Genomic DNA, 12,625 nt, shown 5'->3' with positions numbered 1-12,625 from the left:
GGAGAAGCAGGCCCCCTGCTGAGCAGGGAGCCCAACTCCAGGCTCCATCCCAGGACCTTGGAAGCCGATGGCAGCAACTTAACCGACTGAGCCACCCAGGCATCCCTGATCATAGTCTTTTTAAAGGGTCCTTATCTTTTAGAAATAAATACGCGAATGTTTACAAACCATGGGATGCCAGGGTATGGCTCCCCGATAGGGGACCCGCAAGGTCCCCTGCACGCCCTTGACCCCTGCAGCTGGGGATGTACGTGGTGTTCACTGGGCCATTCTACTTTTGGAAATGTCTGAAAGGATCCAAAGTTAGAAAGATATTTTAAAAGGCGCAACCCAGGACTCTATGAAGGATTTGCAGTCATCTTCACACCCTCCGTCCCGCACTGGAAACAGACGCAACTGTCAACAGATGTGGTTTGTTAAAGGAAATTTCTAGCTGTAGAGAGAGTGCAAAGAGTTCCACCTGCCTGGCCTTGGGGGGTGGGGAAGATGCCGGCTGCTGGGCGGGGCCAGGAGGGAAAAGATCCAAAGTCTAACGTTAAAGGATGTTCTGATCTTCTGGTGCCCTGTTTGTGGGGCTGACGTCGATCGGGGGAGCAGAGCATGGCCGGAAGCCCCGAGGGGAAGTCCCAGGGCCAGGTGAGTGGTTCCCCCACACCAGGAACACGGAGGGGAATGTCTTTGGTCAGATTCTGTCATAGCAGAGCCCGAGATGAGGATCTTGGGCAACTGGTTTATGAGGGGGTGCTCCGGAAAGAAGAGTGAAAAGCAGGACGGGAGTGGGGGTGAAGCCAGCCGAGGACGGAGGTGGTTTCTGTCAACTGCTAGCTTCAGCCTGATCCTACTGTCAGTCGGGGCTCAGGAGCACATGCTCGGTCCCTCTTTAAGCCGGGGGCTGTCCTTTCATGCCCCATGCCAGTCCATTGACTGCAGGCTGGAGGGGAGGGGCTGTAATTAAGCCCCCCCCCAAGGAGGGAGCAGTTACAGCCCTTAGCACCAAGGATTGCAGTGGCCGGCAACGGGCGCCCCCCCACCCCCAGGGAATAGGAAATGGGGGCACCAAGAGCATCTACCCCATCGAGGAACTCCCCGCCTAGAGCCCTCCTGCTGCCAGCTGGGAGGGGTCACAGCGATGTCCGTTCCAATCTCAGAATTTCACATGCACACGCTTAGGAGGAAGCAGAGTCCCAAAGAGGGGAAAGGAATTGCCCAGGACCACTCAGGGCCAGTACTAGAGTCCAATCCTCCTGACTCTACCCTAGAGCAAGGCCTCTGTTTCCTGCTGGCCCCGGGGGGGGTGGGGTAGGGGGGAGGACCTTCCCCTGTTTTCTAACTGATGGCCACTAAAACCCAGTCCTCTAGGGAGGGCCCCCAACCTCCCACTGGCCCCTTGTCACATGGTGTGACTCAGTAGCTCTCAATTCTGGCCTGTCTCTGCTTGATACACATGCACACACACACATGCACACATGTATACACACATGCATGCACACTGGTGTGTGCACGAATACACACATACACACAGGCGTGCATGCATATACACACATGTACACACATACACACACTCACACACGCACACACACCCTGAGAAGCTGCCCTGTCCTCTAGGCCTCTCCAGCACAGACTGATCAGGGCCTCAGGTTTTCTGTCTGCTCGACCACAACCTCCCATTGTCAGATCTCACTCGCTGCTGCTTGGGTCCCTGTGGTGTTCAGCTCAGACTCCAGGGATGAATCTCAGACCACCCAGTGCACTTGGTACACTCAGTCCTCTCCTGCCCTTGCCACACCTTTCCCCCTTCCCCAGGAGCCCTCAGCTGTCGAACCCCTTCCCCCATGACCACACTTGAGGGCGATGAGGATAGGATGGGTCAAGTCTCTCTCTCTCTCTTTTTTTTTTTTAATTTATTAGAGAGAGAGTGGTAGAGAGAGAGAGAGCATGAGCCAGGGGAGGGACAGAGAAGCAGACTCCCCGCTGAACAGGGAGGGAGCCCAATGTGGAGCTTGATCCCAAGACTCGGGGATCATGACCTGAGCTGAAGGCAGGTACTTAATCAACTGAGCCACCCAGGTGCCCAGGACGGGTCAAGTCTTAAAAGAGAAATGGATGAGGACCAAAGGGAGACTGGTGGCGGGATTCCAGGCATGGGGCAGGCTGATGTTCGCTGAGCATTTGCTGTCCGCCAGGCCCTGCGCACTGCGGACATTATTCCATTTGATCCTTGTAACACTCACCCTCTCCCCTGCACCCGGGAGAGGCACAAGCTCCCCACCCCCCAGGTGACAAGGAGAGAGTGAGATGTCATTAACCTGCCCAAGGTCCAGTCTCCGGGGAACACAACCAGAATCTGAGCCAGCCTTGCCCATACCCCGCGCTCACAATGTGATCCCCTCTGCCAGGATCCAGAGGGGGCTCCCCAGCTCTGTCCCTGCTGGCCCTGCCTTCCAGGGGGCTGAAGGACCAAAGGGAAGCTGGGCCCTGGCTGTGTCCCCTGGGGATGTCAGCCTGGCTAGGCCTGAGGGTCCTGAGCTGGCTGAGGGGTGGGAGAGAGGCCAAGGCTAAGAGTGGAGGGTCCGCCGACCTCTGCCCCACACAGCCCTGCATGGGGGTTGGGGAGGAACGGAGGGCAGGTGGGAGGCAAACAGGGCGTAAGTCTTCTAAGGCCTTGGAGTTCATGCCTCCCTCTGGAGGTGGGAAGCTCAGGGCAGACTGGCTGCCCCTCTGGTTCTCTGAGTCCCTCTCTCCACACCCCTCCTTTCTGGTGGCCTGCCCCAGGAGACAGTTGTTTAAAGTTGGACGTGGCCCCTGAGACCACAGTCTAATCCTTACCCCCACTGTGATCTGCACAGGAGAAAACCAGTGTGAGGTCAAAACACCTCCAGAACCAGAAGTTTGCTAGTTTAAGGCCACTTTGCCCCAAAGTGTTCCCCACAGAACAACTGTAGAATCAACGGCCTTTGAGAAAAAAGCTTCCACAGCCAGTTAAGTTTGGGAAATGCCCTTAAGATTAAAATAAAGTACTCCAGGGGCGCCTGGGTGGCTCAGTGGGTTAAGCCTCTGCCTTCGGCTCAAGTCATGATCTCAGGGTCCTGGGATCGAGCCCCGCATCAGGCTCTCTGCTCAGCAGGGAAACTGCTTCCCCCTCTCTCTCTCTGCCTGCCTCTCTGCCTCCTTGTGATACCTCTCTCACTCTATCTCTCTCTCTCTCTTTCTCTCTCTCTTTGTCAAATAAATAAATAAAATCTTTAAAAATAAAAAAAATAAAAATAAAATAGAGTACCCTCTGCAGGCATTCTCAGGAACCTGACCATGCTAAAGAAGGGGGAAGCCGGAATCCAGGGTTTCCCAAACTTACTTGACCAAAGAACTCTTCTGCTGCAGATCTGTTGGGGCCAGTGTTCCATGGAACACACTTCGAGAAAGCTTACTCCGCATTCTTGAATATGGCTCTCAAGTGGATATTTGAACCCTTCCCCTGTCCCATTCTGGAAAGTGAAATCCCCAGTGCAAGGCACACCTCCAGTGGCCGAGTGCTCACTACCTCCCTGGACAACTTATTCCATCCAAGACCCCTCTGCTAACAAGTCTTTCTTCTTTTGTGCTTCCCGGGGGCCGGCGGGTGGGGGGCACGTGGTCCAGGCTCAGGTCCATGCTCTGTCCTCCCAGGGGCACCAGAGAAGTCTAGCTGTGGCCAGTGACTACTTGGCCAGGCTCTGCCTCCAGCTGCATCCATCAGTCCAGCCGGCTATGTCAGAGGGACCCTGAAGAGTTGGGAATTAAGAGGACAGACTTCCAAGCACAGCCGGGTCAGGTCACAGAAGAGAGAGTCATGCTTCAATGTGTGTCTGCGCTCAGCTGCTGGAGTCCCCCTCCCTCCCCACCAAGTCGGGACTGTCACTACAGACGGGTGGAGACGTTTATCAGAGGGCCCAGCAGCCTGGCCAACCACACACAGTCCCAAATCCCAGCCCCTTTCTGGCTGTGTGACTTTGGTCAAGGCCCTGGACCTCCCTGAGCCTCTACTTCCTCTTCCATAGAATGGAGCCAATTCCCAGGGATTGAGGGAGGTCAGCCTAGCACAGAACCAGTGCTCTCCAGCCATGAGGCCCCATGGGGCCCTTTGGCCCTTGGACTCTGCCCCTTCCTTTCCTCCCTGTCTGGGATTTAACTATCCAGGCTGCCTGTCCCTCCCAGGTTCCCAAAGCTCTTTCCCACGCTACTGTCACCACATCCATGCAGGAAAACTGCAAAATGGGGGTATTCAAATGGGACCTCCTGAATTCATACAGTTGGAATTAGAAGTGAGGGGAATGTTTTTTACCAGAAAGAGTAAGAACGGCCCACTCACTTTGCTCATGATCCCCATCCCTATGGAGAACTGTCTCCTACCTCGATTTCCATGAACCGGCTCCCCGATCCTCCCAAGCCCATCCCACCTCGGTTCTCCTGGGAAAGGTCCACTTTTCTCGATAGGTCACCGGGCAGTCCCCAGGCCCTCTGTGCCTCAGCTCAGTGTAAGAAATAGTGGCCATGCCCCTCAGCAAGTGGGACTTTCAATCCCCAGCAAAGTTTTCCTGCAAGCTCTTTCTCACGCCTGTTAAAACTCCCAGAACATTTCCTTTCACTCACGGAGGCAGCAGTGCCTGGAGGGCGGAAGCCCACACTCTGAAGCAGGTCTGCCAGGTTTGAGTCCCAGCCCAGACATTTCCTGGCTGGGTGACCTTGGGCAAGTAGCTTAACCTCTCTGGGCCTCATTTTTGCAAAATGGAAGCAAGCACAGTATTTACCTCAGAGGTTTGGGAGGAGGATAACATGAGATAATGCAAGTAAAATGCTTGTCCCACTGCCAAGAACAGAGAGAATGCGTATAAACGTTGACTCATTGGTAAATATGGACTTCCTGGATCAATGCCGGCTCATAAGCCACAGAAGTTGCCCAAACCTGGGAGGCACCATCATCACCAGTTAGGGGGTGTTCTGTCTTGCAATGGCTGGGAAGTTCGTCTGACCCTTTTTTCTACGCCAGACAGAACGAGGTCCCCCCAGTGCCACAGAGGCCTCGAGGGGCCCAGAAGCCAGGTTATTCTAGGTCAAATCCAGTTCAGGGGTTACTGGACAGGGCAGCCTGTTCTGGGAGGCCCTGGCTCAGAGAGCAGAGGTGACGGTCACTGAGTCTCACCCAGGCTTGAGCCCGGGGAACGGGTTCTGACCCAGCCTCTTTCCTTCGCCTGCAGCCAATGTCCTTGGTCCCCGCCCTGACAGCAGAAGCCTATGGAGCCGCTGAAGTGATTCCCAGGCCAGAAGTGGGGGAGCTACTGCCATGGCAGGCCCAGGGTCCCACCCAGCCTGGCCAGATGAGCCTGCCCGGCTTCCCGCTGCCCGCCTGGTACCAGCAGCAGACCAGGAAGAGAAACAGCCTTCTCAAGCTGCTGGGCGTGAGTGCCCACTTCCTGGGACCCCCGTGGGGGTAGTGAGTGCCCATTTCCTGGCACCCTGGTGAGGGTAGGCAGGGAGAGGGAGTGCTGGGGAGCCCTGAGGGGAGAGAGGGAGGCCTCCAGGTGCCCTACTTAACACTCCTGCTAGAACTGAAAAAGCCCTGAGGGCTGGGAGGGGCTGTCTACACCCGCACCAGCACTGGCACGGTGTGGCTCAGAGGAAGGCCTCAACAGAAGTCCCTCCCTTTCTCGCCTTTTCCCTCCCCCAAACTGCCCCCACCTATCCCAGCCCCCCACCCCACGACTACAGGGGGAGGGACAATCACTCCATTCTCATGATTCCTATCGCCTTTCCAAGGAGTCAGCCCTTCCTTGCAGACCCACCAGGGTCCCTCGGAAGGGGTGAAGTGGCCCCCGCCCGGCCAGCTGGCGTCGGGCACTGGGGCCCAGTCCCCGACGGTGGCGTCCCATCCCCTTCCCGCCCCCAGGCCTTCCACGTTGTCCTTGCTCTGCTGCACTTGCTCTTCGGGAGCTGCCTGGTCTCCACGGTCAAGGGTCTTCACCTGGTGGTGCTGAAGTCGTGGTATCCATTCTGGGGGGCTGCCTCTGTGAGTCGGTGCCCAAACGTGGGTGGGATGTGGGGGTCAGCAGGCAGGCCCAGGAGACCCTGGCTTTTGTGGCCAGCTGCTGGTGGGTCAGAAGGAGCGACTAGGAGGGAAGCCCCTTTCTCCAGTCCCCTGCCTCTGCTTCTGTGTCCTCAGTGCTGCCCAGGAGACCCCTTCAGATTTGCATCCCAGGGGAGCACTCCTGGGCTCTCTGCCCAACCCCCTAATCCAGCAGGTGCCTCCAGCAGATGGAGGGCGAGCATAGGGGTGGAGGGGGATGGCCAGGCTGCCTGAAGATCCAGCAACCTGTCCCTGGTGCCTGAGGCTCTGTCAGGCTGAGTCTGGGGGAACACAAGCCTATGATGGGTGCCTCCTGTCCTCCCAAGGCCACCATCCAGGAGGGGAGATGAGGGGAGACCAGAGCACACGCTGTTTCCCGAAGGCACCCAAGGCATCCTCCCCAACCCTGGGTCCCCCCTCCGGAATCCTGCATACACACGGAGACCCAGCTCCCACGGCGCCCTCTTGGGCAGGTGTCCTGATCGCCCCCCAGCCCCCCAACTGGCCCCAGCTCCGGGTTTTCAGTGCTCAGTCATGGGACTGTCCCCACGTGCAGCGTCGTTCATCCTGTGGTCCCCAGGACTGGCACACAGCAGCCACTCAGCTGACGGTTGAAGGATCATTGCAGAAATACATCAGGGACCTCATAATGAAGAGACGATACGCTCCAGACTGCAGGATTCGGGAATGGACAAAGGGTCGGAGTGGAGGAGATAGTTAGCTGATCCAGAGGGAGGTCTGGGCCACACAATGGGGGATGAGGGCGGGGCCAGGAGGGCCAGTGTGGGGCTTTGTGCGCCCAGAGAAGACCAGCGGAGCCAGAACAGGCCTGGGAGGAGCCGTGTGCTGGGCAGGGGATCTCCTTCGTCAGAGGAGTGGTTCTCCACCACCGGCCAGCTGCTGAGCATCTGGTCTTCTTGGAGAGTAGCCAGAAAAAAGCAAACATGTGGGTTTCAAGGAACCCCGACCTCTCTTATGACTGTTGTAAATCTGGCCAGCAGTTCCTCATTTCGGGCATCTTGGTGATCATGACGGAGCTGTTTTGGAAGACTTACCTGGTAAGCTGGAGCACTCCCTCCTGTCCCAAGCCGGGGTCAGGTTTGGGAAAGGCCTCTGTGTGTGCGTGCTGGAGATTCGGCCTGTGATCTCCAGGGGCTGCTAAGCTGTGTGGGCGGCAGGTGTCCGAACGTCTCTCTAGCTCAGGTGGGCTGGAGTGGCCTGGGGTAGCCCCGGAGTGGCCCGGAGTAGACAACAACACCAACAACACCAACAACACCAGACTGGCCAGACAGACATTGGCAATGGAAGGACCATCCCTACCCCTCCTACTTCATGGTCTCAGACCACCCTCTGCCCCAGAAGGCCTGGCCTGGTCCAGGTTTGGGCCCCTCAACTGGGCTGGGCTGTGGCTGTCCCTGGCCCTCTCAGGAGGCCTAGACCACAGGATGGCATTGTGCCATCCACCCAGCAGAGGCAGGAGACACATGGGAAAGACCTGCGCATCTCTCCCCGGCTGAGCCCCTTTCTAAACCAGAAGCCTCTCCCTTCCTCTGCCTGATCGTAGGGAGACCCTGGTGCAGAGAGGTCCGCTCTGCTAAAATAAGCCGGAGATGCCATGTGTTCTCTTTCCCCAATTCAGGGGTTCCCTCTTGGTAACAGGCTCTTGGAATAATGCTTAACCCAAGGTGGTGATGAATGGAGGCCTTTCAGGGAGACCCTGGAGGGTGGGGGAGGAGGCAGAGTGTGCGAGGACAGTGCCCCTTCAGCACTCCTCCTGCTCTTTCCTGTAGGGAAGGGGACGGCTGAGGGGCCATTTGGGGGTCTGGTCCCTGACCAGGCGACATATTTAATGCCAGGATGATTAGGACTGGCTCTGAGAAGGAGACGGTGGTGGGAACATCCTTCTTTAGTACCAAGTCTGTGGGTCGGGAGGCAGCCCTTGGGTTCCCCCAGTCCTGTCCCAGAGAAGGTGGAAGCCGCTTGGGCCCCACAGCCCGGGTTGTCAGCTAGCTCAGAAAGTCATGTTCGCATGAGGACCCTCAGGCCCAGGGATAGGCGGAGTCTTTCTGTGATCACAGAGCAAGCACCTGGCAGGCCTAGACACAGGACCCAGGTCTGGGTCCCTAACGTCTGGACAACGGTCGTGACTGTTACTTTTGCCTGTAGAGGAGGCTTTGCCTGATAGCACATGCCATCAGCTGCTTCTGCGTGCTAGCTGGCCTCTTTGTCATCGCCAAAGATCTCTTCCTGGAGAGTCCCTTTGACTTCCCGATCTGGACACCGTATCCCAGCAGCACAGTGAGTATCCGGCCCCAAGGGTCCTCTCACTCCTGGGAAGGCGCTGCCTTGACTTGGCCTAACAGAGGTTTCTGGCTCTCAGGAAACCTCCCAGAGCCCAGGCACAGGTGCTGGGGCCCGTAGGCAATCCGTTCCCAACCCCTTTCTCCTGAGGCACAGGACATAAAGAGATGCTGTCTTCTCCTGGTCAGTGTTAGGGAGCTGGGTGAGGCCATGAGTCACTGAGTCCAGTCCCACTTTGATGGTTAGGGAAACTGAGGACCAGAGAGGAAGAAGGGTCTGTTTGAGGTTGAGTCTCATAGCAGCCTTGCAGACCGGGCCAAGTCTACTTTGTTACCCCCATTTTAGGAGAGTGAATACTGACGTCCAGAGAGACGACATTAGCAGACCAGGGCCACACAGCAAGTCAAGGGTGCAGGGAAGACTCAAAGCCGGGCCTATGACTCCGAGCCTGGTGCTTTCTCAGCACAACCCAGCACCCCTAAAGCAGAAGGCAGGCTGGACACTCCGCGTGGCGGCTGCGGGTCAGGTTTCTGACCGTAGTGCTGGGCTCCTCCTTACAGCCTCCACCATGCACACACATGTGTGGGCACACAGGCAGGCCTACTCACACACACACACACACACACACACACACACACACGCTCCCCCACAAATGCTCATGCCATGTGAGATGTCCCCACTGCATGGTGGCCCTAAGCCCAGCTCCTCCCCAGCTATAAACAATGCCCCTTCTCTCTGACCCTCAGTGTCCCCATCTAAGTGGGGCTGGCTGAGATGCCCCCTAAGGCCACCTGCAGTTCCACCAGAGCTGCTCGGAGATCCTCCAGCCCTCCAACGGTCACTGTGGAACCAGGGGTGCCAGACAGTGGGCTGTAGGGCAGCAAATGAGAAGGACCCTGTCCCAGCCCTGCCAGAGTCACATGCTGCCCCCCCCACCATGGGCACACCTGCAGCTGAGACCCCCACTGCCCCCTGCTGGCTGGGTCTGACCCCTGCTGAGCCCACCTAAGGGGTACAAATACCCAGCGAGGCCCTGCCCTGACTCCCTCTCCCCCTCCCCCTCCAGCTCCACATCCAGAGGCTGGAGCTGGCCCTGCTCTGCTTCACGGTCCTGGAGTTCTTCCTGCTGGGCTCCACGGCTGTCACCGTGTGCCGCCTTAACTGCCCGCCTGCAGAGGTGAGGCCTTCCTGGGGCCGCCAGCCCCAGAGAGATGGGTGGGGCACGGGGAAGGGGAGGCGGCAGGCAGGGGCACAGGAGGAGCGAGTTTGAGTCCCTCCTCCTTTGTCGGGTGGCTGAGCATTTACTCAGTGGGGCCCCCAGACAGCGGCGGTTCTGCAGGGGAGACAAGGCCCAAGGGCGGGAAGGGCGATTCAAGGTGGTCATTCCAGGAGAGAAGGCCCCAGGCGCTCAGAACAGCAGCCCCTGCTCTCCAGCCAGAGGCCCCCGGGAGCTCTCTCAGGAGGCCGGGAAGGATGCCCGCCTCAGTCAGGATGGGAAAAGGGATTCCAGCAGAGGCAAAGTCATGGGCAATGGCTCGGGGACCAGACAGGGAAAGCCAAGAGAGCTGTAGCGTGTTGTGGGGTTTGGCAGTGGAGGGAGCAAGTGAGGTGTGTCATGAGGGACCGAGTATTCCAGGGTTATGGGGCATACCTGCTACTGAGCACTTTAGAAAAATAGAACTTGAGAAAACAACCACCACCACCTCCCCCACCCCATAACTTGATTTGGCTTAATTTTCTTAACAGCCTTTCAACATGGATACTTACTTCCCCATCCTACAGATAAGTAAAATGAGGCATAGACAGGTCCCATCCATTCCCAAGGCTAGTCAGCCCATAAGGAAATCCAAGACTCAGTCCGAGGTGTGCCTAACCGATGGCTAGGCCTGACCGCCCGTGGGGCTGGCAGAATGGCAGGCTGGGGCCAGGTACGTTTTGGAGCAGACTGGCCTCTCCCCACGCCAGTGACCCTGACCAGACGTGATTTTCTAGGCTCACTTCTATAAATGAGGAAAGTTCCTATTAGAACCTGAACTTGAGAGCACTGTGAAAACAGGCTCCAAACGCCCCGTGACCCTGTGAGCTTGAATCTCCTATTGGTTTCCATGGGTGCCGTCCATCCATGGAGATTCCACGGCCCCTATGGGAGCTGTGGGCCTGAGCTGGTTGTCCCAGTCAGGGCCCTGCTGTCTGGCCAGAAATCTCGTTAAGAGGTCGGAGAGCTGGGAGAGGCCTTGAGTCCCTGAGGCCAAGCCCTCAGGATGGCTCGGGATGGGGAGACCGAGGCCCCCTCTCTGTTGCAGGAATTAACAAGGACCGTTCCCACTGACTGGCATCTGCTGTGGGCCGGGCACCACTGGGGGCGGCTGTCGTGGCTTCCCATTGCCGTGGCAACAAATTATCACCAATTTGGTAGCTTAAAAAGACACAGCTGTGAGGTCTTATGGTTCTGGACGTCAGCAGTTTGAAGGGGTCTTGCTGGACCGTGGCCAAGGCCCCGGCCCAGCCCCATCAGGAAGCCGATGGAGGACTTGGGGGGCAGTGTGCCCAAGGTCTTCTGTACACTGGTTGCAGGCCCGGAACAAGGGTCGGTCCACTGGCTCCCTGTGGGGCTCTCCCTTCTCCCTCCTCAGGGACAGGCAGATGGAGAGAGGCCCACAGGGTCCTTCTGAGAGCCCCTCCCTGAGCTCCCGGCTCCCCATCTCCATGGGAACCTTGAGATGGCAAGGGAGCCAGTGCTTCAGTGCTTTGTAAATGGCCACTCACAGTGCGAATGTGAGCAGCTGGGACGGTGGCTCCTTTTTTGCAGGAAGACGACTTGATCCTTATTCAGGACACACCAGTGAGAATCACGAAGTGGTCCATGGGTCCTCCGCCATCCTATGAGGATGCGATTCTAGGTGGCATGTAAGATGGGCAAATGCAGAGGGATGGATGCCCTGGGCTCCCCCCAACTCTCAGAGTTCACTCCCTGGTCCCTTCGTCCTGCTCAGACATGGACCGTTTCCGAGGGGGCAGTTGTCCAAAAGGGGCAAATGGTGCCATTGCTAGAATGGTCTGCCCCGTGCTGGTAACTGAGGTGGGGACAGTCCCCATCCCCTCAGGCACAGGAGGGACCCCCCCACCCCAGGCCCCGAGCACCCCGTAACACTTCAACACCTGACTGACCGGCCCAGAGCACAAGGTCCTGCGCACCCAGGAACAGACCCCGGGCCCCTCTCCACACCCTCTCCTCTCCCGGTCTGCTTTCTCCAGTCACTGGCAGGACACACAGGAAGCATGTCTCTGTGGCGCTGTGGGGCAAGTCTGGGGGGCATCTGTGTCCGAATCCCTGGATTCTGGATTGAGTCCAAGGGAAACTGGGACCAGCTCTTCCAGCAAACTGTAAATGCATCTCCTTGCCTCCCTGGGCCTCAGTATCTCCATCTGTACCATGAAGAGGGTGGGTGGCTGAAGCCATCGGGCCCCATCCCCCGCTGGAAAGCTCTGAGATAGAAGTCAAGTTCAGGATTCCCATTGTGAACCTGCAGGCTCAGTGTCCAAACCGGCGTCCACACCAGCTCCCTCGAGGAAGTCAAGTGACGGAGAGCCGCCTTTCCCCCCTTCCAGAATGTAGTGGTCTCAGGACAGTCTGCGGTTTCTGTTATTTGTGGACTGTGCTCCCTTCCTCTTGTGTTTCCATAAATGGATTCTTTTTCACAATGTATCATTTTGGAGGGTGCGTTGCATCTACAATAAACAGGAAGCCAGCAAGTTTCCATAAAAAGAAGCTGAGCACAAAAAAATAATGTAAACACAGTAGAAACAAGACTAACTTGCCACCTGCTCCTGTGATGTCAGCTCTAGCTCTCCACCTCTCGCTCAGCCGCTGCAGACGCCCTGGCATCCTTGAGGTTCCACGGACGCGGCAAGCACACCCCTGCCGCTGAGCCACCCCCGTGCCCTTCCACTGCCTGGACTCTCTTCCCTGGGGCTATGGCAGTGCTCGCTCTGTGAATCTGTGTTGGGCTACTGACTCTGGGCTGAGGCTGGTCCCATCCACCTGTGATGTAGTTCTGCTACTATCCCCATTTCACACAGTCTCAGAGAAGTCAAGCAACCTTCCCCAAGGCACCCAGCTGGTGAGTGGCAGAGCCAGGATTTGGACCTGAGCACTCTGGCTCCAAATGGAAGTGCTGGCCTCCCGACAGCACTAATAGGTTTATAGGAGGGGCCCTGCTCTATGCT

General features: G+C 57.5%; 1 protein-coding gene across 1 annotated transcript; it reads left to right on the top strand.

The window, feature by feature from the left end:
* The first annotated feature begins 600 nt into the window (after positions 1-600).
* LOC111149386 (membrane spanning 4-domains A10) lies at positions 601-11,980 on the top strand. Its single transcript, XM_022506404.1, has 8 exons — positions 601-636; positions 5,232-5,432; positions 5,921-6,040; positions 7,099-7,155; positions 8,264-8,395; positions 9,465-9,575; positions 11,208-11,305; positions 11,929-11,980. The coding sequence occupies exons 1-8, from the start codon at positions 601-603 to the stop codon at positions 11,978-11,980; spliced, it is 807 nt and encodes a 268-aa protein (XP_022362112.1).
* The last annotated feature ends 645 nt before the right edge of the window (positions 11,981-12,625 follow it).

The sequence above is a fragment of the Enhydra lutris genome, unplaced genomic scaffold, assembly GCF_002288905.1.
Source record: "Enhydra lutris kenyoni isolate GAN:26980312 unplaced genomic scaffold, ASM228890v2 scaffoldscaffold22, whole genome shotgun sequence".
NCBI classification, from domain to species: Eukaryota; Metazoa; Chordata; class Mammalia; order Carnivora; family Mustelidae; genus Enhydra; species Enhydra lutris.
The sequence above is the reverse complement of the archived record's forward strand: the minus strand, read 5'-3'. Positions and strand labels throughout refer to the sequence as shown.

Bases quoted from the DNA above. Each gene is read 5' to 3' on its own strand.
- LOC111149386 (XM_022506404.1), top strand. From the start codon at position 601: ATGGCCGGAAGCCCCGAGGGGAAGTCCCAGGGCCAG. The intron at 6,041-7,098 runs GTGAGTCGGTGC...TCTGGCCAGCAG, and splicing joins CATTCTGGGGGGCTGCCTCT to TTCCTCATTTCGGGCATCTT. The intron at 7,156-8,263 runs GTAAGCTGGAGC...TTTTGCCTGTAG, and splicing joins TGTTTTGGAAGACTTACCTG to AGGAGGCTTTGCCTGATAGC.